This window comes from Equus przewalskii, chromosome 30 (genome assembly GCF_037783145.1).
Source record: "Equus przewalskii isolate Varuska chromosome 30, EquPr2, whole genome shotgun sequence".
Taxonomy (NCBI): Eukaryota; Metazoa; Chordata; class Mammalia; order Perissodactyla; family Equidae; genus Equus; species Equus przewalskii.
Genome location: NC_091860.1, coordinates 17,443,954 through 17,471,218, shown reverse-complemented (window position 1 = coordinate 17,471,218; position 27,265 = coordinate 17,443,954). Strand labels below are relative to the sequence as shown.

Below are 27,265 nucleotides of genomic sequence, written 5' to 3'. Positions count from 1 at the left end.
AGATCAAATCCTCTTTTATTGTTTGATGGCTGCATGTGTTAATCTTGTTTTCAGATAAAACTCCTATGTCATTTCACATGTTATTGTTAAACTTTCTCCATATTCTACATCTTCATGACTCATTTTTAGAGAAAAGAGCAAGATCCTCCCTCTATTCCCATTAAATTTCATCTTAATAGTTTCAGTCCATTGTTCCAGCTTGTCAAAACCTTCTGGTTTGAAGGTGTTATTCATTACATTCAGTTTTCTTTCCGATAGTGTGTCGTCCATAAAGTTGATGTATCTATCCATCCTACAGAGTTAAAGGAAGCAGGAATTTTTAAGGTGAGAATGTCATATTTATGTGGCTCTATACTCTGTGCAGAAATAATTTCTCTGGCATTTGAGTATTAGAGTAAGATGAAGTCACACATTCCATAGCTTCTTTCGTTCACATGTCCCACGTTCTTAATAAGACAACTTTGCATATTTAACATAAAGTCTCTTGCTTTGTTGAAGGCAGCAGAAAACTTTATAAAAGCATTGCTCAACTATTTATAACTTCACATCTTGTGTTGTTAAACTAGGAATAGATAACAGTGGTGCTTACGGAAACTGAGGCACAGAGAAGTTAAATAAACACTTAATTAGTAGAACTGAATTCCATCGGAGCAGCTTGGCTCCGGAACTCCTTTCCTGAAGGATTTACGTACTGCATCAAAACGTAAAAATTCAACCTGAAAATTTATTTGTATTTCATAGTGAAAGACTAAATTTTAATGTGTGAAAAATTAATACAGCATCATTGTGTACAATTCAATAACGTTTATTATGCATAATTTGACATTCACAGTCAAAATCAGACTTCTCTTTTATCGTTCACTCTGGAAAATTTACATCGCATATGCCATAATCATTTCCAACTCTTTAAGGAGTTCTTGAAATTTTTCAGCTCAAAATATTAGAAGTGAGGATGACATGGACAGCTAAGACTAAAGAGGCTGCATTCTACATTCAAAAAAATACATACAAATATTGATTCCACACATATTTTGGTGAAAAATGTAAAAGTTCAAATTATCCTCAGTGGCACAGGCAGGGGTCATGTGTCAAGATGCTGGAATTTAACTGTCCCAAATTAATCGGATTGCTGACGGGCGCACTGCATACTCTGCATGAAATTTTATGAAGACCCGATTCGAGGAGGCCACAAAGGGAGCTACATTAGAGTCCTAAAATTGCAAAAAAGAAGAAAAAAGAAAAGATGTAACAAATTATATTTTTCACAAATTTTAACATTTTTCTACAAATGTTAGCATAGTAAAAAAGTACTACATAAAGAAGCTGTATAGAATTTAGAGTAAACCTACATATATTTCTGGAAGTAATCTTGCTATGAATTAATGTGGATACTTCACACAAGAATATTGCTGGGGGTGGGGGGGTTGAGAGGCTATGGGAAGTCACTGCTAATGAATCCAGGGTTTCTTTTGGGGGTAATGAAAATGTCCTAAAATTGATGTGGCGACGATGGCTAGACAACTTTGAATCTACTAAAAATTAGTGAATTGTACACTTCAGGAAGATGAATTATATGGTAATGGGTTATATCTCAATAAAACTGTCATTAAAAATGGGATTTTCAATCCAAGTTCTTACTGAAATTTTAATTTTTTTGATGGAAATGCATACTTCCATTTGCAACTAAAATGATCATATGAGTAAAGTAGACTACTTTTCCCCCTTCACATCTGTAGCTTCCTTTGGGGATTTACTTCCATGTCCCTTCTGTGGAACGATGTGTATTTTATGTGTGTGTGGTAGGGGACAGGGAAATGGGGCTCAGTTTTCTCTCATTTCCTAATCATTTATTAACAAATATTTATCAAGAGACTTTCATGTCGCAGGTATTATTTTTAGCACTAAGGATATAAAAAAATCAGCCAAACAGACAAAAAGCTCTGCTCCCATAAAGCCAACATTCTAATGGGAGGAGGCGAACTTGGAACCAAATCAGTCAGCAAAATACACAGTAGGATGAGGTCGTCCTGGAGGCAGGGCGCAGCCACCCCAGGTCAAGGTTGCACTTGGTGATTCTGCTCCTCTGCTCTGCAGGGTCCACTGCCGCGGGCCTACCCAAGAGTCATCACAACACAGATGCATTTCCAAGACAGAAGATTATTCAAGTGAGTGCAGCACAGAAGGCTTTTTTCCTAAGAGGTATATCAAGGTATACACAATATTGTCTATTCCCTGGTCGTGCGCTTTTTCCTTCCATTTTAATCCGCTCCCAAATTTCCACTTGTTATTCTATGTTGACAAACTATTGCAGAGAGTTAACCAAAGTTTTAAACTCTGCTTTGATCCTCCTTATTTTTCCCGTTATTCTCTCATGTTTCTAGAAGTTCAGATTCTGTAACTGAGAGTGATAGAGGACTTCCCCCTGAACAGTGATATTTAGCATATCACAAAAGTAAACATCTTCAAATCATTGTTTGATTAGCAATCTAAGGAGCGACTTCCACCATCACTCTGCAAGTAAACTGACTTTATTGGACTTAAAATACTAAGTAAGGTGGTAGAATCTTTAATCTAAAAAGGAAAATAATTACACTTGAAACTATGTCCACATTTATAAAAGAAAATGTACAACTGGGAAAATAATGTAAACACCAACAGTTTAGAAAAACTGACATAGCCAGTTATAGACTTCGATTTAATGTGATATTGGCTTAAATGGCAGTAAGTTCTTCTCTCAGTGCCTGTTTTCTTTCATCTGCAAAGTCCAGGTTATCCTTGTTTTTCCTAGCTCACAGGATTGTCACTATGGGGATCAAATGGGGTTGTATGTTTGAAAGTCACTGAAAACCAAAAAAAAAAGCCATACAAAGATAAACTAATGGTATTATTAAAATGGTCTCTTTTCCTCCCTTTTGAAATGTTTACAGATTTCAACTAAATGTCTAAGACCTAGTCAGGTTCTAAATCTGGTGTGACACACTTACTGGGGTCTTTTTTCTGTGGGCCCCCTGTGAATAACAGTGATACAGTATCTACTGGTCAGGCAACCAAAATTTCTCCACAAGTAATTAACTCTGTCTATAAGGATGTAGCTACCAGAGAGTGTTATCTATAAACCAGAAGGACTTCGTTAAATAAATTAGGCCCTATCTATGAAACACAATGATTAAATATAATACACCAGTGTTTTTATTGATATGGTAAGACGTTAATAATATGTCCGTAAGTGGCAAAAACGACAAAACACTATAGAATATGTGTGTGTATATGCAAACATATTCAAAGAAAGGTGTTTTGAAGAATACCTGGGAGAATTCCCACGGTTTTGAAAAAGTTATCTATTTTCTGATATTTCTGAAAATAAAATTGATCAATTTTACAGTGTCAGACTTTACAAAAACTTTCTAGATTTCCAGTGGATGTATTGCTCTGTCCAGTTTGATCAGAAAGCCTAAGTGAGTAAAGAGCAGAACAGTAGGAACAGGGACCTCTCATCAGCAGTCGCATCTCCCTTACTTGAAAACTCTGCCCGTATCTACTTTCAGGTAGAACGAAAGGGCAGATGCGAACAATACTGAGGCAATGTCTGAATTCCAACTTGATGTTTAGGGGAGATCTGGTCCATCAGAACTTTACAAAAACAATCACACTACTGGTCACCAGACCAATCCTTGTGTGTTTCTTAAAAGAATTCCCATAATTTTCAGCAAAAGTAGATGAAATGAAGCCAGGTGTCCAACTTTTCTAATCACGTGGAAATAAACATGGGTATTCAACCACTGAAACCACATGCGGAGCTTTTAAAAAAACAACGTGCCACGGCTCCTCCCCCAGAAATTCTGATTCAGTGGGTGTGAGCAGGGATTGGAAGTCTGTAATGCAAGAAACCGCTTAGGTGATTGATGCAAAGTCCAGTTTGTAACTATTACCGTTAATTTAATGCAGTGCCCACTAGGTGGCACTCGAGCACCCAAAATAGAGAAAGTCAGAAATTGTACCGAATTTGTAAAAGTACGTTGTGCTTTGTGCTTTGCATGTTTCTGCCTTTTAAAGGGTATATTGTTACTTTCATTATTTAAAAATAATAAATGGGAATGTTAAAATGTTTGTTGTACTCACTGCACCACAGTATGGTCCAGAGGATGGAGAATTAGCATCCGGTCCATCATAGAGTAAGAGAGAGTTCTGGACGCAGTCTCCAGGATCGTCAATGCTGATAAAGGGAAAGCTGACGGTAACAGGTCTTCCCGCAGGAGCAATGAGGGCCCATTCGCAGTGAGTGTTGTTTGGGTACGTGCCGGGGTAGCCAGGGCTGGTGACCGAGCCCCTGTCTCCATAAAGGGTTCCGCCACAGCCTGCAAGGAAACAATGTCGGGAAGTTTGAGTCAACCAAGTAGAAACCATCCCGTGTACTTTAGTGCATTTGTAAGGAAATAAGACGGTTGTTATTTTCTTAAGGTGCTGAGACCCTCTGTAAGAATAGGGAGGTGGAAACCCTTTTCCAGTTCCTTCTTTGGGCTACATCGCCCCTCACCACCTCGACCCCCCGTCCTCCCTCCTTCCCCCCCATAGATACCTTTCCCTGCACATCATGACTCAGGGACAACTTCCTCCAGGCCTGCTCTTTGAAAATAGTGGGTTGAGAACACAATGGGAAAACCAAGAACTTGATAAAGCATCTGTAGGAGAGAGTAATTAAAGCTGCCATGTCCTTTTGATGGTGCAGAGCTCTCCATGTGCAGTGAGTTGGTGATGATGTGGGTGAAGTAACATGAAAAGTGAAATTCCAGGGCTGAACTGAGAGAGTGGGTTATTGTAGGTTTTTGGCAGTGATTACTTTAGTCTAAAAGTGACTTCACCAGGCTTATAACTGACAGTTTCAAGACTGACATACTCAAAGGCAAAGCTCTTTAAGTATCAGTGCTAATTTGTTCAACCTGTTAATTTGTATACTAAAGCTATCATTATTCAGACCAGATAGTCCCAGGGATCCCAATCTGGTCCACACAGGAAGAAACTGCATGCCATCAATAAAAAGCATGGGACTGGGAGTCTGACCGCTGGAGGTCTAGTCCTGCCTCTGCCACAATCTTGGTGTGCATTTTGGGAAACTCATTAATCCTGGTGTTTTATTTCCTCATCTGTGAAATTAGGGCATCGGAGATCATCTTGGAGCATCGTTAGGTGCCAAGATTTCATTATCTATAATTGACTAGATAGAACCCTTTTCTTGTCCCTCAGTACATTTCAAATGAGCCATTTTTATCCTCACTTTGAAAGTTTTTAGATATTGGGGGGATATTTCATAAAGGTATTTCTCCTCATGACAAATTTCCTTCAGTTATTTGATAAACAACCAACCAAAAATGCAGAATGATACTTACTACCCTGGAAAAGCAATTAATTTCCAGGACTGCCAAGAAATGACAGGGACTCAAAGAGGATAGCAGCTTATGTATACATAAGTATGTGTGGGAATTTGGCCTTTTGGTAATTTTTTTTTTTAATTCTCAGAGAACGACCTTGATGGTGAAAGAAAAGTTAAAAATATGACAAAATCAGAATTCATAAAGGAATTTTTAAATCTTTATACTTTATTTATGCTTTATATGTAAATCTATATTCTTTAATATATAGTAATATATAGAAATAATGAGTAAAAGTAGAATTAAAAAGAATTTCTGTACTTTGCTAAAAATCTCTGTTTTATCAGAAAATGATCAAGTACACAGATGACTAAAAATATGAGGTCACTTTTCTATTAGACACCTTATATTTTTCTCACCTACATGACTTTCCCTTACAGAGGGCACATGTCTTACCAGAGGGTGACGAGGTCCAGACAATTTCATATCCATGGCTGGAAGTTGCACTGTCACTCTTAAATCGTAGGTATAGCTCATTATTCTGAGAGAAGACCGGATTTGGCAGCAGAGTTCCACAATACGTGCCGAGTAATGGTGCACTGCTAAAGCTTCCATTTCTTACCTTTAAAAATGAGTCATTAATTATTATACTTAAGCATATAATACTGTCTTCTTTGACTTATCATTGCTATACATTAAGACATGAAACCATTTGAATGACACCTTTTCTGGGAAAAGCTCTGTCTTTTTACGTACTTAAGAATGAAAGGTTTTCTGAAAATTCACCCAGAAGTCATCTTCACTTGCAAAGGAGAGAAACATTCAATGTGTAGATCAAAAAATACTTATCTTTGCGTTCAGAGATATCTGTGAATTTTAAAAAGATGCAGGGAGAGAGGGGATATTGCTTGCTCTGTTTCCAGTCAACTCTGTAATACTTTACTCATTGTTCTGTGTGTGTGTATGTTTTTTCCCAGTGAAAATTGGTTGGCTATAAAGGGGCCATGAAAAAAACAGTCAATGTACAAAATATAATAAAGTTCAAAACAAATTTCTGTATGAGAAAAACACATAACTCAATAAATCTATAACATTTCTGTTAGATATGTTTTACGAACACATTCTAAAGCACCATAGAATTTTATTAGTTCACTGGCTGGAGTAGACACATATAAAAACAGGAAATGAGTCAGTGTGAGTGTGGGTAACCACACTGTGAACTCAACCACATTCTGTTGGTGTTCTTACTAGGCATTCACAACCAGCCCTACTCCAAGGAGCACTCTTGAGGAGTGTTAGAGAAATGTCACCCAGGCTACATGGAGGTGGAACCAGCTTGTCAGGTGTGAGTGCTGATTTTACTGATACATGGATTCAAAAACTTGGAAAGTCCTCCATTCTCTTTATAGTTTCATAGTTTAACATCTGTTTTTTGCTAGTTGTCTTGAGTCATAGAGTTTCTTCAGAGGTGCAATGGCTAGTCTTGTTGGGAGGTGTTGATCCGGAGAGATTCCTTTCAGGTCTATTTAGTAGTCAGTGGGAGAAAATAATGCCTTGCTGGTGTTTTTTTGATTATTCTACTAAGTGTTTAAACAAAATGACCTTACCATGGATGGAGTAGCCAGGTTGTCTACCAGTCAGCAGAGAGGGCTGCCATATTCAAGAATGCTGGAGGGCTTGACCTACCACCACTATATTCTTGACTCTGGGCCCTCTTTAGAAAGCTGATGCTCTACCAAGGTGCCCATCACGGGACGAATGGATAAAGAAGATGAGGTATATATACACAATGGAATAGTACTCAGCCATGAGAAATGATGAAATCCGGCCATTTGTGACAATATGGATGGACCTTGAGGGTATTATGCTAAGTGAAATAAGTCAGAGGGAGAAAGTCAAATACCATATGATGTCATTCATAAAAAGAAGATAAAAACAATGACAAACAAACACATAGCAACAGAGATTGGATTGGTGGTTACCATGGGGGAAGGGAGGAGGAGGGCGGGCAAAAGGGGTGATTAGGCTCACATGTGTGGTGATGGACTATAATTAGTTTTCCGGTGGTGAACATGATGTAATCTACACAGAATTCGAAATATATTACGATGTACATCTGAAAGCTATATAATGTTACAATCCAATGTTATTGCAATAAAAAAAAGAAAGCTGATGCTCTGAGAGGAGGCGTGAGATATGAATTCCCACTGAATGTGCTAATGACTTGTCCTATTCATTTCTCTCTTCCCAGGAGGAAGGGGACAGTGAGATCAGTAGACATCTCTGGGACTTCAGAGGATCCTGAAAGGGGAGGTGAAGTCACTGAACTCAAATGCAGATTCCAGATGTAATCCAGAGCGTGGCCTTCACTTGGTGGTAACATAGTCAGAATCCTCAGTAAGAAATTTCCATTTCCACCATAGTTAACATGAATGGAATGCTGAGGCTTGCTGGGATGGCTGCCAATAAACCATCACCACAACCTTCCCGCCGAAAACCAGACGCAGCTGCACTTTATGGGCCTGAGTTGCAGTTTCCTGTCTTTGCTTATTGGACAGGAAGTTTCAGACCCATTTCTATGGAAGAAGGTAGGGCAGTGAGGAGGAGGAGTTCCCGCCCTCCCATGCTGGAGAGCTAGCCTGTACTTCCCAGATCCAGAGGCAAACGGCAAACGTTAACTCCAGTTAATAACGGTCAGCTCAGGCTTGAGGCGAACCGAGAGCAGCTGCAGTGTGACTCTGAACTGATGGGGGGTTAGTCCATCCTTTCTGCATATCCCACTCTGCCCTTGTTTCTGCTTTACACTTCAGGTGAATGTTCAGACTCCGTGGTGGGTGAGGTACAGATGTTTGAGTTTACTACCCTGGTTCATACAGACAATACTGTATTTCTTTCCTCCTTTCCTCCTTGCTACATCCATCTCCTCCCAGTTTCCTGCCATGGCAAGTACCCTCCAAGGAAAAGGCATGTGCTTCCTCCAAGTACTTGTTACACGATAGGCTGAGAATATTCATTAACAAAGGTCTTAGATTAATTCTATAGAGGAGGGCTCCCCAGGATACTAAAACTCCGTAACAGGTGTAGAGGAGCAAATGAACTTTTTGGAAACCCTACCGAAGACTCTTGTGTACACGAAACAAAGCCCATTTACAGAGCTTCAGGCTAGATCTAAATTCAAGTTCAATTCACAGAGGAATTCAGCATCTTTGTAGATACAAGTCTTACGTTGCACCTCAGTTTATTTTCTAAGAATGAATATATTTCCAACAGAGTTTGCAAAGGACACCCGAGGGAGCTCGGGGTTTTGTGGCAAAACATAGGCACTGAGCTCCATACACCACCTGCATCGGTTATGGGCTCATTCAGAACATCTTCTTGTGAACAATAACATAATAGTCCTTCTCACTTAAACAATGGAGGTGATGTTGCGCAGAAAGGACCAGAGGAAGCTCTTCTGGTGGTACTGGAGGATCACAAAGGTGCAAGCGCTGGGCTGGAGGAGCATGGCCCTGCTTGCTCCAAGCATGAGGAGTTTCTCTCTTGGTGGGTTTGGGGAGAAGGACTGGAGAGTAGGTGGGTAGGGGATGTGCAGACTGCAGAGTTGCTTCTTTGTTCAAATTAGTGTCTAGTGGTGGTTGAGGAGGAAGGAACAGAGCATTCCTCCTACCTCTACAGACCACCAGGTCAAGGAAACACTCTCCTTAGAGAATACTGAAGATGCCCCAAACTTACTGTGGCCATCAGGGAAATTACACGATTTAGTATCATTTAGTTTCATGTTTATCTCCACACAAAGCACACTTCTTAAAGTCAGTGCCATCGTCCATCTTCAAAATAAACACTTTGCACTTGGATGTCCCTCTGCTCCTTCCAGTGTGAACTCACACATCACCTCCCTCAAGAGGCCTTCTCTGTCCCCAAACTGAATTAGGTGTCCCTAACCATGCTGACTGTTAGTCCTTTCCACAATGTGTGCAAATTGACTATTTCCTGTCTGTCTTTCCCATTGGACTATGAGCCCCCTGGAGATCCTGAATATGCCTTGTTCCTTATTGGATTTCCGGTGCCTGGACCTAGAAGATGCTTGCTACATATTTATGTTATTAAAGAATAATGAATAATGAATTGAGTAAGGGATAGATGATTAGCAGTAGTAGAAAAAAAGGTAAGAAATCTTAAGTGATCCATTATCTTTTAAATAATTCATTTACATGATCGTCAAAAGCATGTTACCTCCAAGAAATCATGTCTACATTCGCTTGAGTCCTCGATTCCAAATGAATGAAAGAAGAGGGAAATCGTGTGGTTCTGTGGGGCTCTGAGAATAACAGTGCAATCCATGTTATCGTTATAATTATCCGGCCATCCGGGACTCTTCAGATTGCCAAATGCCTTGTTGTATTCTCTGTTGCAACCTTAGAGAAAAAAAAAGTTCATGATTAATGTATGCATCCCAATATTTAGTGCTCTTTCAGCTTGACAGGACTAATTCAGAAAGATTATTACATTTAAGCTAACTTTAGAAAAAAGCTAATCCAGCCTCTTCATTTACTTTTGAGGTAACTGGGATCCCCAGAGGTGCAGGGAATGTCACGTACAGCAAACACAGGGCAGTGTCTCAACAGAAAATCCCCAGGTGAAATAGGAAATATGAGCCCTCTCCTTTGAAGATGAATATTCTAGCATTCTCTGCACTTTTCTTGTCACATTAAGGTGCAGTTGGCTGACATTCAGACTTTTTCAGACATAAAGTCTCTAACTCCAAGACAGAGTTTTGCATGAGGATTTCCCTTTGAATCCCTTGGTGTATTATTTACTCTGAGAGAACTGGCAAATTGTTGTTCTTTACCATTTTTGGTAAAAAACCAAAGTATTCTTATTTTTTTTTGTTTTCATCAAAGCCAGGTATAGTGTTAAGTTCAAAATGTACATTAAGTAGAGTGTTCTCTGGAAATAAACTTCTCAGTTACAGTAATCAAATAACCTGTTAAGGCTTCTTGGTTTTTACAAAATAATTTCCTAAGATCTAGTGATTTCTATATATGGTCAAGTGGATAATTAATCAAAAAACTGGTATATTTTTAAATTACCTACATGAACTTTGAAGAATATGCTGGCATTCTAAACATTTTAATTCATATTATAGTCACTTTACCTCTTTAGAAACCAGCGTTAGTGATTTGCTAAATTGGGCCTGGTTTCTTGTGAAGAGTCCTACCTCACAGGGGTGTGGTTTCTGTTACTCACAGCAGTCAATTCTGGCAGTGATTATCATGGCAGCAGTTTTTCTGAATAAGTACAGTTCCAGGGCTCACCTGCAATCTGATAGGTGAAACCCACTCTCGAGTTTCTGCTAAATGCTTCAGATTTGAAAATGACAATTGCAGTAGTCATGGAAGAATAAAACGTGGGTGTTGTGGACGCATTTCTGCCACAGAACTGAATTCCTTGATTTCCATTGCTCTGAAACGAAATGGAAGCCAGGTCACATTAGCTTTAGTTTGAAAAGAGAATAGGCCATAGCAGAAATTAAACTGCACATAAAAGTATGGCTTAAATATCCAGCCATGGAAACTAGTTATAGAGTTTGAGGCACTCTGCAACAAGACTCACCTTGGTCCTGGAAACCACAAATGTCTCACATTCCCTGAGGGGCGAGATGGGGGGAGGCCAAGTTTCTGCTGAAACTATGAGACCTCTTCCCCTCTCGATGCCGCTCCATAGCCAAGGCCTGTGCCATTGCTCTGAGCACGCCTGGGCTGTCCGGCTCATGGTAGCTCTCCTTCTGGGGCTTCTCCGTAGTCCTGAACTAACCCACACTGCTCCTTGCCCTCGCCACCCCTTAGCAAATCTAACCAGACCTTTGAACTACTGTGAATCCTGCAAGGCAGCCAGCGCCTGTAATGAGGGGCCTGTTTCCCTTTGCAAAACCTGGGCAGTCCTCATCGCTCTCAAGAGACTGAGATGAACGCAGTCTGACGCCTGCCAATCCTTGCATAAAAACAACCCACACCAAAGTCAGGACATTTGCTGCCTCTCACTCACAGGTATGCCTCTAACACCTGCAGTTCTGGGGCATCTGCTGAAGGCCCACTTCCTACCCCTGCTTGCAAACTCCTGTTATTGATGTGTGCTTCTACCCACAAGTCTCCTGGGGTTGGTCCTTGCCTAACCTTGCCTCCTGTATCCTCTGAACTTTGACTGCATTGTTAACCACCTCCTGTCTATATCCTTAGCCTTTCCACTTTGTGACCTTGAGTGACACCTAGGTCTCCAGCAGCCTCCTGGTGGAGGCCATTCTTTTCCCACACTCCACAATACATTGGGTAGGATTAATGGTGGCTAGTGGGCGGGTTTCTCTCGGTTGCTCACTGCAGCATCTATCCTTGCATCAAAGCTAGTTCTCCTTTGAGGGTCTCTACATTTGGCCAAAGATACTCTCTGACACTTCTCAGTCTTCTCACTTAGTTTCCTGCTGGTTACTTCACTTCATTAATTAAAGACTTGTGGTGTCTTAGCTCATGGTCATTTTCTGTATCCCAGTTCCTTTCTGAACCCTTGGAGGTCTCAGTGTTCTTACAGAGGAGCCATTACACACCCTAATTTGCATTCCTTAATGCCAGTGTCTTTCATCTCTACTTTCTGTGGTCGCCTACCCCAAAGCCCACTATCCAGACAGATCTTTTCATCATCTATACGCCTCTACCACATGATTCTGTCATGATGTCCCAACTACATCTTCTCGTTCTGCTCTTGGACACCTTGAGAGTTCCAGATTCTCCCAGTTATCACTTAATTCCTTATTGTTCTTCCCTACCTACCCAAGCTGGAACCCTTTGTTCTTTCCCTTATTCATTCAGTTAAAGGAAATTATTCATTCATGACAAATACTGAGTCTTAAATATTTGAGGCCAATCTAGATGCTATGATCCAGAGCTGCCTTCTGCCCTATGAGTAGCATTTCTGCACCCAGATGTAAGTCTTCCCTGATGCCCCTTGTCTCAGCTTCATCAAGCAATGGGAAGTTGAAAGAGATTTAACCAAAGGGCCTTGTTCCACTCGGCTCTAAGTCCTTCCAGAATGGGTACCACTGGGGAATAGGAATCTCGTTCCGAAAACCACTACCAATGGAATGATTATAACCTAGCACCTTGACCACTGTGGGAGCCTAGGATGGATCTCAGTGACTATGCTTTGTAAGATTTCAGCAAATCCAGTGTCTACTCAGCAGCCAATCACTTCTCAGACCTCTCCACAGTGGAATCAGCCAAACTGGATTTTTCTAGCCCTACTAAGATATGTGTGCAAACCAAGGAACCTTGGATTTATAATGGAGAGGACCTTGAAAACTTGCAAAGTGATAGACTGGATTTTCTATTACTGCCAGCATGTGTGGGTTTGAATATGACACTCTTGGAATGAACTGGGGTAAATTAGTGGCTCCTCAAACTGCAGAGAGACTGTCCAGGTCTTCCCAGGTGTTCCCCCAGGTATCCATCCTCAGTTCATGACTCCTCACTTTACATACTTTCCTTACACAATCTCATTACTCTCATTATTTCAACTACCAACTCATGACATGACACCCAAATCTTCAGGCCTTCTGTCAATATCACACTTTTGTGTCTAATTGTCTTTCAACATCTTATCCCATGGGCAATCCAGACTCATCTTTTTGGTTTTTTTTAACCAAAATAACTTTTTCTCTCTTACATTACCATGAATATAGTCCCACAGAACTGATACCAAATGGCCTCTTAACTGATTTCCCTGTGTTCCACATTGTCCTCTTCAATTCATCCTATACATAGATCCTGCTAACTAGAGAAGTGTTTCTCCAAGCATGGTCTATGGAGCACCAGTATCAGAACACCAGGATGCTCATCAAAAATTCAGATTAATGGGAGTCAGCCCTGATGTCCCAGTGGTTAAATTTCAGCATACTCCATTTCAGCGGCCCAGGTTCGGTTCCCAGTCGCAGAGCCACATTACTCATTTGCCAGTAGCCATGCTGCGGCAGTGGCTCAGGTAGAACTAGAAGAATTTGCAACTATGCACAACTATGTACTGGGGCTTTGAGTGGGGAAAAAGGAAGGAAAAGGAGGAAGATGGGCCATAGGTGTTAGGTTAGGGTGAATCTTGCCCTGCCAAAAAGAAAATTCAGATTAATGGGCACTCTGTGGGGAAACCTGTGTCTGAGGTTGGGGCCCAGGGGTATGCACTTTTATTAAGACATTCAGATGTTTCGTATGCACAGGAAAGTTTGAGAGTTCCCGACCTACAGGTTCAAGTCCCTTAATGCATAAATAGAGGGTTTTGTATATGGCTGAAAAATGCATTAAGATGGCAGTAACTTTGAGAATTTATTTAATTATGCCCTCATTACTTCAAGTGTTTTGCAAATACTGGTGAAAAGGTCACTAAACGTGACTGTCATTCATCCTACAATTATTACCTCCAGTGAGTCCTGGAACTCTAAGTAATTCTGGTGGCAGTCTTGCGATTGCAGCTCTAAGGCCCACACAGTTATCTTGACTTGCTGGTGTGGAGGAGCTTCAATGACCCAAGTACAGATGGAAATTGGGACCTCTGGGTTTGATGAATTGGGTGATGAAATACTTTGTGGGCTCCAAGTTGCATTATATGTTCCACCACAAGGCACTGAGATGGGAAAAAAGAACAACTTACAGGATAAATTTTATTCATGTGTCACCCCACTCACAATATTTAAAATTCTGCCTTGCTTACCCCTCTAGCCTAAAGGAGCTAAATTTACATCATTCTATAAAGGATTTAGGGAATATATTTTTGACTAAGAATTGTATCAAATTTGTATCACGGATTAAACACAGAATAATTAACACAGTGTTTAGTAATTGACATTGAGTTTAGATGGTAATTAAGATTGAGTTAAGTAATTAACACTGAGTTTGGTAAATAACATTGTTTAGTAATTAACATTGAGTTTCGTAATTAGCATTGAGTTTAGATATAAGCATGGCATTATTTTTAGTGCATAAAGGCACATGTATTTCATAATATATAAAAATATCTCAATTTACTCACTGTCCACGATGGTATAGGTAGCATTAAATCCTTCCCTTTCTAAAGTTAGGTCGCTGACGAATTGAACCGTAAGGAAGTTACCAGAAGAGACAAAGGGAGCAGGTACAGTGGAACCACAAAATGTTCCTGCCAAGTTGGCATTTTCACTATCCCCATCATATAACTGAAAAGAAAAATAGTTAATCAGTTCTCCATTATTCACAAAGAAGTTGCATATTTTACACTAAAATGTACGCAAAGCTACAACAGGTCATGATTCAGAATCTTACATTGATGTTCCTAGAGCTAGTCTTAACTTAGGGACAGAATTGCTATTGAATGGGTTATATTATAATGATCTTCAGTAAAAACCTGGTATGATGCCTAAAATTCTTTTCTCATTGCGAAAGTAATACACGATTTAAAAAATAATGTGTCCTTAGAGTCAGCAAACCCATTAAGGTCTTCAGCTTTGTTCTCCTTGCCCATCCAAGCCTGTAATCTCTTGCCCGGATTCTCATCGCAGCCTCCCCACGGAGCCCCTGATTCTGCTCTTAACCCTCTTTGCCTGCTCAACATGTCAGCCAGAGGATACAGGTAAAATATGTCGGACCAGGTCACTGCTCAGCTAAAAACCCTCCTAACTGCTTCCCACCCACTCAATTTAAAAGCCAATGTCATTACCACGGCCTTCAAGGTCTGATGCAATCTGCTCTCACTCCCACCCCTGACCTTTCCCCTCTGATAATGTACTATCTCCACTTTGCTTTCTCTGCTCATTGAGCAAACCAGGCACACTACTGCTTTATGTCTGTTGGATTTGTTGTTTCCTTGGCTTGGAACATTCTTCTATATATCCATACGGCTTGTTCCCCTTTATTCCTTCAGGTCTTTACTCAAATATCACTTACCCCGTGAGGCCTTCCTGGTCCAGGCTATTTAAAATGTAAACTCTCCCTCATTCCTTTTCTCCCTTCCTGCTCTATTTTGTCTTTAGGGCGTGCATGACCTTTACATATTAAAGGTATTACATATGTTATCATCTTCCGCTCTTAAGCGAACGCAAGTTCTGTGAGAGCACAGATTGCTGTTCTGGTTACTGCTGTTTCCCTGGTTTTAGAAGAGTGTCTGCACAGAAAGGCATTCAATAAGTATCTAATAAATGAGTAAGTGGTTTGGTTCCTCTCCCCACTACCACCCATCCCAAACCTGCTCTCCCCAAGTCTTCTTCACATCAATAAACGGCTCAAACCTAAACTTCAGTCATCTTTGATTCCTCTCTCTCTCCCCCGACCCCATACCTATTCCACTCTACCCTCAAAATCTACCCCAGAGGACTCCATTTCCATTGCTCCCACCATCGTCCTTCACCTTTGTTATCATAATGTCTTCCTAATAGATCTGTTTCCACAGAGCAGCCACAGTATTCTCCACGCAGCTGCCTGAGCGTTTGCAAACTTAAATCAGGTTATGCTCCTGCTGGGCCCAAAATGCTCTAGTGGATTCCCACTGTACCTAAAGGAAAACACAAACTCTTTATGGTGGTCTGCAAGCACCTACCTGGTCTGGCCTGTGGCTGCTCTCAGCCGGCCTCCCACTCCCCTGCTCTCCGTAACTCCTCCGTCCCAGGACAGTCCCCACCCAGGCCTTTGCACTCCCTGCTCCTCCTCCCGGGAGCACCCCCTCCTCAGCTTGGACAGACCACTCCTCCTTGTCATGGTCTCAACTCAAGTTCAATCTCCTCAGAGAGCCCAGCCCTACCTAATGGTGCCCTCCCCCAGCGTCTTCCTGTTCTAGTTTCTTATTATAATCAAAATGCATCTTATTTGTTGTTTATTTACTTTTTCTGGTCTCTTTCCCAACAGGTCTCACGGGGGAAGGCGGATTATTCACTGTGGTGTCTCCAGCACCCAATGCCTCTTAAAATAATGGGTGCTTGGATTTCTCTCAAATACATCACTAGAAATCAAAGTTTTCTCCAGTTGAATAATCTTCATGGTATTTCTGAAACGAGTATGTGTGTGTAGATCCACATGTTATACTTACAACAGAACTATGATGTGTTATAAACATCAGAATGGCCGTGACCACAGACATTATTTTAAAATGCTAAGAATATATAAAAAATTGAAATGGTTAAAAAGAATCAGTTCAAAATAAACAGAAAAATAAATCTACCACTAGATGGCACTGTCTGTCCTGCTGAAATGTGATCTTAGTAAATTGAGAGGCAGAAGAGCACAAAGAGTTGGGTTATCTAATGCCTCATTTTGTAGAACAGTAGACTTGCCAAGTTTTAGGTAATGCACTTTTTCTGGTAAACAAGTTAAAACTGTATTATAATCATTGCTGCCTTTATCATCACATTCATAATAGCAAGCCTTTTTATTCTATGTACTTTGTGCCTGGCCTCCGTGCTGGGTCCTAGGTATGCAAGGATATATCTTATCTCTTATCCATGGTTCCACTTTCTGCAGTTTGTTACCCGTGGACAACCATGGTCTGAAAATATTAAATGGAAAATTTCAGAAATAAATAGTTCGTAAGTTTTAAATTGCACGCCATTCTGAGTAGCATGATGAAATCTCACACCGTCCAGCTCTGTTCCACCCTGGATGTAAATCACCCCTTTGTTGGATCCCTAACCATCGACACTGTCTGCTCCTGACATCCAACCACCGACATCATCATGGCTCCATGGTCCTTTCTCTGATGGGTAGTCAGAAGGTCAATGGTAGCCTGAGGCTACGTCGCAGTGCCTACACCATTCCCCTCACCTCACCTCATCACATAGGCATTGCACCGTCTCACATCATCTCGAGAAGAAGGGTGACTACAGTATAGTAAGATATTTTGAGAATGACCACATTTGTGTAACTTTTATTATAGTCTATTGTTATTATTATTCTATTATTAGCTATTGCTCATCTCTCACTGTGACTAATTTATAAATTAAACTTTGTCATAGGTATGTATGTATAGGAAAAAATATAGTATACATAAAGTTCAGTACTGTCCTTGGTTTCAGGCATCCACTGGGGGTCTTGGAACTTGTCCCCTGCAGATAAGGGGGGACGACTGTATGAGGCACTTTCCATGCATTTAAGACACAATGGGACACTCACAAATTAGCGAGAGAAAGATCTATAAATTAAATATACACCTATATATATTTGTGTGTGTGTGTCAATTATATATAAAATAAAGAAAAATAAGTGTTATAATGAAAGAAGTAAATGTAATAGGGGAACCCAGAAAATGGAGTCAGGAGAGAGCTTACAGAGACATTTGAACTGCTATGTAAAAGCAGAGACCTTCCGGGCCTACAAAAGAGGAACATGACACGGAAGGCTGCAGAAGCATAAAAGCCACAGCATTCTCAACAACTCCCCACCCTTTGATGTGTCTGGGGATTCGGGGAGAGAATAGAAGTGGGACTGGGTAAGTAGATTAGGATGGGACTGAAGTTCCATACATTTCAGGCAAAGGGGCCTGCATCTTCTCCTGTAAGTTGAAGTGAATGATCAGACCATTCACTGCCACCATGAGATTTCTCCCAATTGAGTTGAAATAGATTGTGGCCTCTGGACAAGTGGCATGGGCTCCTGGACTCCTGTGTACCTGAAGCCAAGATCTTCTCCATCTGCTCTCCCATTCCCTGGTAATGTGAAATCTCCACTATGGACTTTCACAGGGTAGCTCGAGACTGTGTTGCAGGAGGTACATGGTACAATGCTGGAGACGGGGACACATACAGACCAGGACACAAACAGTGCCCGCAGGACTGCGCCCTTAGGGCTTACACAACCACGTGCTGCTACATGCTGCATTCTGGGGGCATATGTTGCCTGCACAACTGCTTTAGACCTGGAGATTGAATTATGTTCTCAGTCTTGTGGATGTGGATAAGCGCTGAGAAGAATTTTGTATTTTCTCAGCTTTTAAAACTCTTTTGAGAGCAGAGCATATTAGAATCTACTTAGGATCCTGAAGGAATTGCACAAATAATTTAGCAGAAGATAGCCTCTGACTGCAGTTACTTTTAGATCCTGCAGTTTATCCAGCCATTAATTTGAGCAGGAGAAGAAAGCAGGGAAGGAAATTTTGGGATTTTAATTTCTACGAACTTTTAATGCAAAAAGGCAATCGAATTTGATTTAGGACTTCAATTCTTTTCAAAGTTAACTTAATAATTTTAGACATTAATTTCCTTAGGACTTTATCTTTAATACTCCCCTGGGAACTTGTTTACAGGTGGATTTTTAGATTCTTATTTGTAGCATCTCTACATTGCGTCTTAGAGGATCTTCACGAATTCTTTGATTTTATTGAGAAGCTTCCATTAGAGTCTACTGGACAACATGCTTGGGCATAATTTGGGATGGGAAAGAGAATAGAGAGTGATTTTTCAGGCTTGGGGTTGAACTCTGATCCATTTCAGAACCTTCTGGAAAGAACTTTTACTGGTCCCAGTGGTCTCAGGAAGAGCCACAAGAAGCAACGATTAAAATCAGCTCTGTAAATATAGGAATTTTTATATTATATTACTATTATATCTCAGGGTTCTTTTCCAGTGCTCGGAACAGTGTTTGGAAAGTAGTAGGTGCTCAAATGAACATTCATTGACTGACTGACTGACTGACTGAATGAATGAATAGTAGGAACCACCTCATCAAGATAGGAACCTGAAGCCTTGACAGATTGCCGATTTCCTCCCCAAGATGGACAGCCCTTCCTCCCAGTGGTTCACCACAGACTGAATGCTTAGCCCAGTGGGTTAAGACAGATGTTCTCAGTGGGGACAGTACCATCCCCTGGGGAATGTTTTGCAAAAGTGTGGTGTCTTTTGGGTCATCACAACAATTTGAGACCATAACTGGCATTTGGTGTTTAGAAGCCACATTGCAGAATCCCATCGTGCATTTCACAGGAGTTCTGCAAAGTGAAGATGTATTCTATGTCCCACACAACTTTGGAATGTCCTGCCAGACATTTCTGTAATAAAACTGTTTATAATTATACGATTCCAGAACCTAAATCCATTCTATATATAAACATAGAAATATTTTTGTACAGGTTTAATATGCAGCAAATTTCCAAGAATGCAATTACTGTGTAAGTTGAGGGAAGACTGTACTTTGTTTCCTTTAGAACTATTTCTTTTGAGTTTTCCCACCATTTTGGAAATTCGTATTGCAGATGGTGATGCTGCCATTGACATTTAAGTTGCAAACGCAGCCCACTCATATTAGTTTCACTTTATACTTTTACATTCGCCATGAGTCCACATAAAAAAAGAATCTGACTGCTCTGCCATGTGACTTAGCACAGTTGTGTCAGAGCATTTACATATTGAAATCTGCACTGTTTTATATACTTTCCTTTTATTTTTATTTTTCATGGCATTTAGTACATTATGTTGATTTTTTGAAATTATGTATATAGGTAGGCTATGGCATAAAATCACTTTCACTTCAGATGGTCAAGGGAGCGTCACCAAACGCTGGCTATAAAACAGGCACTGAACGGGTCAGGGAGAAGATTTCCTTCCTGCTGGTTCCATATTTCCCAGCAGCGGAACGTCAATTAGGGTCACAGTCCTGAGCCCTCTCTGCCGTTTCACTCACTGCTCACCACAAGAGGAGTGACTTTCCTGATCGGCGAATTGGTGTCATAAGCTGGGCAGACGCTATGTAGCTCACAGCCCTCCTTACACCCTTCTCTTTGGTACCCAGCTTCCTACAAGAAGCATGCTTTTGTGACCTTCCTCCAAAACCCAGCTCAGCTGTCCCATCTAGGAAGGCTTTCCTGAACCTCAATGAAGTCAATCATATCCTCCTCTACTCTACTTTTCTCTGATGTTCGTATTTATCATTTTTGTCATGTTGTATAGTTAATTTACAGGCTTACATGTCAGTCTCCTCCACTCTACGGCTCCTTGAGGAACCACGTCTTTAATTCTCCACATTTCTAGCTCGGGGTACAATGCCCAGCACATAATCATGCCACATGATTTTTTCTGGAATGGCTGTAGTGTTAATTTCAACCACTCCGTGAAATACCCTATTCACTACATACTGCAGTTATCTCAATAACTTTCAAAGTCAACCCTTTCAAAAACAATAGCGATACAAACACGAATGAATAATGGAATTGGCGAGTCTTCACTTGTATATCTACCTTCAGAAGTGAATTAAATTAGCTTCTCTAAAAAGTGATTTGATTATAGTAACTAAAAAACAATCTAAAAGGAATCAAATGTCCTATTTATCACAGAATCTCTTTAATAAAGATACCTCCAGGCTTCACATTCCAAGGACTGTTCTTTGATTTACCAGTTTAGTATAAGCTGGAAAAGTTGCCAATTGAGGAAAATTGCTTTTCCAAAAAGGAAAACAAAAGTAGATCTGAACAGAATTTCTTTAAAAAGGGGGCGGGGGGGCCATTTTATTTTGAAGCTAGAAAATAACTCCTTGTTTTTGATATTGCTATTTCTGTCCTAAATGACTTGAGGGAATTCAGAAAATTACTAATTGTTGTAATGACATTATCAAATCACACTCATAGAAATGGATCTTGAGGGGCCAGCCCAGTGGCACAGCGGTTAAGTTCGCACACTCCACTTCAGCAGCTCAGGGTTTGCCAGTTCAGATCCCGGGCATGGACCTACGCACTGCTTGTCAAACCGTACTGTGGTAGGCATCCAACATATAAAGTAGAGGAAGATGCACATGGATGTTAGCTCAGGGCCAATCTTCCTCAGCAAAAAGAGGATTGGCAGTGGATGTTAGCTCAGGGCTAATCTTCCTCAAAAAGAAAAGAAAAGAAAAGAAATGGATCTTGAGTATAAGTCCAATTAACCCTCCTCCTGGCAGGACCACACCCAAAACATCATATGTGAATTTATATTTCTAATAATGTATATGTAAATCAATTATTTTTAATATTTTAAGAAAAGGAGATTTCCATGGCCTTCATGCCCATTGGGAATTACACAAAGCGGGGGAGGGAGAAATAAATTTGTTTACTAATTATATGTCAGGCCCTGTGCTGAACCTCTAGCATACATTATCTTTATCCTCAAAGCAGCCTTGCAAGGGAGATGCGATTACGTGATTTTTATTTTTAACAGAAGAAGTGATGAGGAATCGGGGAGATATGGAAATCTGTCGGGTGGCAAAATTAAGTTTGAGTCCATATTATCTGTCTCTAAAGCTTATTTCCCTTCTGTAAAATCAGGGTAGTTCTTGAACAGTCTTGAACAACAGCGTTACTGTTGCTCTGGCCATTTTGGTCTCTATGTAGCACAGAAGAATTCAACCTGAACTGACTTCCTTGTTATCTCTAGTCTTTCATGAATTCCCTCTGACCTGGCTTCTGTGCCAAGACTTTATTTAAATGGCTGGCATCCAATCTAATGAATTTTTTCTTCATCTTAAGCTTTCTTGACCCCCAATTTACAATTTAATAGTATTGACCACCCATCCTTGGTAAAAGTCTTCTCTCTTGACTTCAGTCATACTACATTATTCCTGGTTTTTACATTTTTTTCGTGACTCGCCTGTTTCTCGTCCTGCCTGTCTTGTCCTCTCCAACTGCCTCACTGTGTGCCTCTCCCAGAGGTGAGTAGAAGCATGGCTTTCTGGCTCAATATGGTCTCCCTCAAGGAAAGCATCATTTCTCCTGATTTGAGAAGCGCTCTTTTGCTGTCTCCTCTCTTTTCGTGCTGCTGTGTTCTTGCTGGAGCTCCCTTCCATTCTTTGTCCACAGGCAATCCCATCTGTCTGCCCTGATGTCACCCAAAGTGAACCAATACCTTACAAAACTACAATCTCCTCCTAATCATACCGACATTCTTCTGGTCTCCCTGGCTTGGCGCTTTTCACAGTGAAAATATAAGACAGTACATAATTAAGTACTCAAACATGTATTCCATCAAAGACTTTTCTTTCCCTTTTTAATTTATTTTTTATAATTTTTTTTTTGAGGAAGATTAGCTCTGAGCTCACATCTGCTGCCAATCCTCCTCTTTTTGCTGAGGAAGACTGGCCCTAAGCTAACATCCATGCCCATCTTCCTCTACTTTATATGTGGGACTCCTGCCACAGTGTGACTTGACAAGCTATGGGTAGGTCTGCACCCAGGATCCAAACCAGTGAATCCCGGGCCGCCAAAGTGGAACGTGCGAACTTAACTGCTGTGCCACCATGCCAGTCCCTCTTTCCCTTTTTTAGAAAGAAACAATTTCTTTAAAATTTAAGACAATTTTGAACTTAAAAGTTTCTCTTGCACCAGGCTTGTCATCTCCGCCATCTCTGCACTCTCCTTACCTAACAGTAACCTCTCCCTGGGGTCTTAACTCCAAACACCCCTTGACGATGGATCCTGAATGCTGATTCTAGATTAGCCTTCCTCAAGTACTGCTTTCATCATACCGTCACTCAATGGAAAGTCTGCAGCCACTCCTTATTTCTAACTGCATAAAATCTAAATTCATTAGTTTGACTTTCAAGATGCTTTGTAGTCTGGATATTTCTCCACTTAGGCAATCTTATTTCTTGCTACTTTTTAGTAATATTCTATTCTAATAAAGCCAGCCTCTTCACTCTTTCAAGAACATGCACATTCCAACTTCCATGCCTTTTTTTTCTTTAATGTTCATCGTGCCTAGAATGCCTTCTCTCCTGACTTGAACAGGCTTTCCCTCATGCTATGATGTCTTTTTTGTTCATACCAGATTATCATGAACCTTCCTCCCTTTTAAACTTGCGCATGGCTTCAAGCCTGTACCCAATGCATTAGTTATCACTTAAACATCGACTATCCTGAGCTGCTCATTTTGATTTGCATGTGTCGTCCATTAATTTTGCAACCAGATTTAAGCTCCTCATGAGCAGGAATCTTGCCATACTTGTTTCTCCCCCAAGAGTATAGTAGTATATATTGATTGATGCTACTTAGCACTTTTAATCTGAATTTATAAAGCCTGAAAGATACAATAATTTAATATTAATCAATAAAAAATTGAATAGAAAAGTTTCTTGATTTACTTTTAATAGCACTTCAGAACTAAGAGATTTTTCACATCTAAAGGTACTATGAAAAGTAAATATATAAACTTTAAAAATGGATAAATTAAGGGGTGATTATTTGCATATAGACATTTCCATTTATTTTACAATTTGCCAAAGGTCCTTTGAGTATTTCTTTCCACACAACCCATTCTCCCATAGATCATCTCTTGACAAGGCACGATGAATAGTAAATCTTAAAGCCAATGTTAGAAGCCACACAAAATCTTTGAGTCATCCATATGAAAGACTAATTCGATCTGAAGACAGAGCATCCGTAACATTATATATCATATCATCGAAGAATAGGTCATTTAAAAAATTAGTAGTACTCACAATTTTCAGGACATCCTGTGTGGTATAAACTGGGGAACATGACATAAATGTCTGGGATTAGAAAACTCTGTTAAGAAATATAATAGCCTTACCTTTACATAGTCATAAACGCATCTTTGCAAAGTAGTTGCTGCCTCCAGAGCAAAGGTATTGAAGGTGAGTTTAATTAGTTTGTTTATAGGTGCAGTTATGAACCATATGCAGTTTAAACTCTTGTCGTATCTTCCATTCGAATCAGAATCAGGAGAGGCAAAGGAATAATTTGAGCCTGTCAGATAACCGCCACATCCCTGCCGAGGCCCTGTGTTAGAACAAAGACTCATCACCATGCAGACCAGGGAGACTAGATCTTAAATTTTATGTGGAGGGTTTTAAAAATCATATAGTTTCTATTTTCTGTCGCACTTTTATGAACATTATCAGATTGTTCACTGGGCTTCAGTGGGCTGATGCACCTGCCTTAGCTTCTTCACTACTTATTTCCTCTCTATTCCTGTCACCAACCTTCAGGCCCCTCCTTTGCACTCACACGTAGTTGCCTAGGTAATCAGATTTGCTTCCACGCGCGTGTTTAGAACTGTTGATGTGATTGATCGAAGCTTGTTCTATCTTTGAAAAATCCAATTTTATACAAAATTAAGTACTTTGCATAACAAAACTGGTGGAAACTGTGAACATGTTTCGCTTTTATGTTCTGCTTTGATGAACACTATCAGATTATAAACTGAAATTATGAAGAATTGACCCAATACTCCAAGGAAATTGGTTCCCAACAAACTTTTTATTTAAATAGTCTGTTAGAAAGAGACTGAGAAGCATTTAACACTACAGTCTAGTTTATATTAAGTCACATTCTATATTTGACTTTTTCTTTTCCGAAAAGAAAGGGAAGCTGAAGAAGACCTTTACTGCAGAAAAAAGTCTACTTTGAAATAAAAATTTGAAATTCAAAATAAAAATTCAAAAGAGATAAAGAATATTCTCAACATGACTAAACAATCAACTATAAAATAAATGTGAGACAAAATCCTCCGAACATAGGACTCAGATTCGTCCACTCTACAGCCTAAGCTGATGCCTCAGAAATGATGTAAGAGCATAAAAGAAAGAACAAGTTATTGACAATTTCAAGAGAAAGAGTGAGGATGAATTAAGCTCAAAATAACCCTAGTAAGAAGAAGGATTAAATAGGTACTCAAAGTCATGTTCATAAAGCTTGCATTCTACCCAAATATAGATCCTTACTAGTTCCTAAATTAAATTTCACTGACGTTTTCCTTCCATGTGTCTCATTCCATCTTTCTCCTAACAGTGAAAGGATTGCTTTCAACACTAGGGGGCGCTATGATTATGGACTTGGAGCTTGGCCTGAAATGTGAACAATGGCAGCCTTCCTCAAATGCAAAGGATATCAGATGTGCAGAGTTTCTCAGTAGAGGTGCATTATTTAGTAGATCAGGCTGCCCCATTTGTGGCTTCTAAGTCAGGTAAAACTATAGCTTATTTGCACATTTCCTGGAGTTGAAATGCTTCCAAAGGCCCAGTCCTTGATGTATCCATAGATGGTATCTAGGACAAAATTATTCCGAAACCAAAGCAATGCACAGTGCTGCACTATAGACTGCTAATAATTCTGCTCATATGAAACAGGCCTACACACTAAAGGAAGAACTGGACCTTGCACAGCTTTTATTTCAGTGTAGACTGATTGTTATTTAAGGAAACCACTTAAGCTTATTGACATGCATAGCAGAAAAGAACAATTAGGGTATTTATGAATTGATAAATTTATCTATTAAATATTGTTTTAGTATTCAAGGAAACATATTTAGTATTGAGGTGGGAAAAGGTGATAAGACATAGATAAATGATGATACAATTTAGAAAATGATAGATGCCATAAAAGTTGTGAGTTTTTCAAAAAGGAGGAGATTACTTCAGGCTATGAGGATCTAGAATGTTCAAGGAAGAGGTGACATTTGATTTGGGTCTTGAAGGATAAATAGGACAAGACCATGTAGAAATTGGATCAGTATTGGCCAATTCAGGCTGAAAGAATCTCACAACCAAAGGTTAAGTGGACAAGAATTTACATTATAGGCATAGGAAAGCACAGTTCTGTTGCAAAAACAATAGAGTACATGAAGGAAAATAATGAGAAGTAAGATTAGGAAAGAGGACGGGCTGTTCCATAGAAGGCCTCCAGTGTCAGATTATAGAATGTGACCTTTAGACTTGATTCTGTGGATAATGGGGATCCATTTGAAAGGTTCTTGATCAGAGGAGTGGGAGGGTCAGAGCACACTTTCTAGTCAAGTCTGACCTAAAAATGTATCTGGTAGCAGCATTTACCCATAAGGGAAGGGGACCACAGGAGATGAGACCAGGTAAGAGGACACTGCCATGTTCTGGGCTGGAGGCAGCAAGGGGCAATGAAGAGTTGGAGGTTTGAATATAGGAAAATGGTGTTGCTGGGCTTTATTCTATTCATACATCACCTTCAAAGACTAAATGCTATTTTTAAAAGTTCAAGCTATATATTTTGTCACTACTTGTTTATTAATATTACTGATAAATTAATAAGGGCAAAATGACAATTGTTGTTTTGGGCACAGCAAGTGCCATTATACATACTTATTATACAATACTTACTACTGATACTAATAACAATAATAACGTCATAAGTCAGAGACACCCTCCCCACAGGGAACCCCAGAGCAAGAATCTGTAAGTGGTTCGTGAGTGCTGCCATAGATTGAGTGGCAGGTTGGATGATACTTAATTCTTCAGTCCCTCTCTTTGCAGAGCACTAGAATGGACAGAGTATATGTTTCTTTCCACTTGATAGCAGGCTTGGCCGTATGACTTGCTTTAGACAACAGAATAATAGTGGTCATGAAGTAGGAAGAGGCCTTAAATGGGTCAGTGTTTTTTTGGGGTGGCCTTTTGTGCTCCTGTGGTCCACAAAGAGCTTATGCCTTCAGGAACTGCTGGAGAAAGAGAAAGTGGACCTACATAGAACAGACCTGAACCCAGCCTGAACTCTAGAGCTAAGCACAGTCAACCTGCAGCCTGGAACAGAGGCAGGCAAACCAGTCTGCAGATATGTAAGTGAGAAAAAATAAATGCTCTAGGGATAAGCCATTAAATTTTGGATGGCTTGTTATGCGGCATTATTGTGGCAAGAGCTGACTAATACACAAGTAGCTTGTCTGAGTTATCAAACTGTAATAGAGCACGTTGCTTTATTCAGAAAATATACACACAGAGTAAAGAAAACGGAGAACTAACATTATCATCATATAATCCTGACCAAAATAGTCAAATGATTGTGGTAAATACAACATTTTATGAGTGAATTATATAATTCATATTATACATGAATAATATTATATGAGTAAATATAATATTAAATGAGTGAATAGTCAAATAATTGAAGTAAATGCA

The 27,265-nt window shown here is 40.0% G+C and overlaps 1 protein-coding gene across 2 annotated transcripts in view; it reads right to left on the bottom strand.

The window, feature by feature from the left end:
• Positions 1–789: 789 nt before the first annotated feature.
• The window catches only part of CUBN (cubilin), a 256,044-nt gene continuing 229,568 nt past the window's right edge, over positions 790–27,265 (bottom strand). For both annotated transcript variants that reach the window (XM_070600806.1, XM_008510973.2), the window contains 8 exons: positions 23,911–24,119; positions 14,433–14,595; positions 13,822–14,027; positions 10,682–10,829; positions 9,600–9,781; positions 5,823–5,988; positions 4,120–4,355; positions 790–1,211 (listed from right to left, as the gene is read on the bottom strand). In XM_070600806.1, coding sequence (XP_070456907.1) covers positions 1,104–1,211; positions 4,120–4,355; positions 5,823–5,988; positions 9,600–9,781; positions 10,682–10,829; positions 13,822–14,027; positions 14,433–14,595; positions 23,911–24,119 — 1,418 coding nt within the window. In that variant the 3' untranslated portion in view covers positions 790–1,103. The remainder of the gene's footprint in view (positions 1,212–4,119; positions 4,356–5,822; positions 5,989–9,599; positions 9,782–10,681; positions 10,830–13,821; positions 14,028–14,432; positions 14,596–23,910; positions 24,120–27,265) is intronic.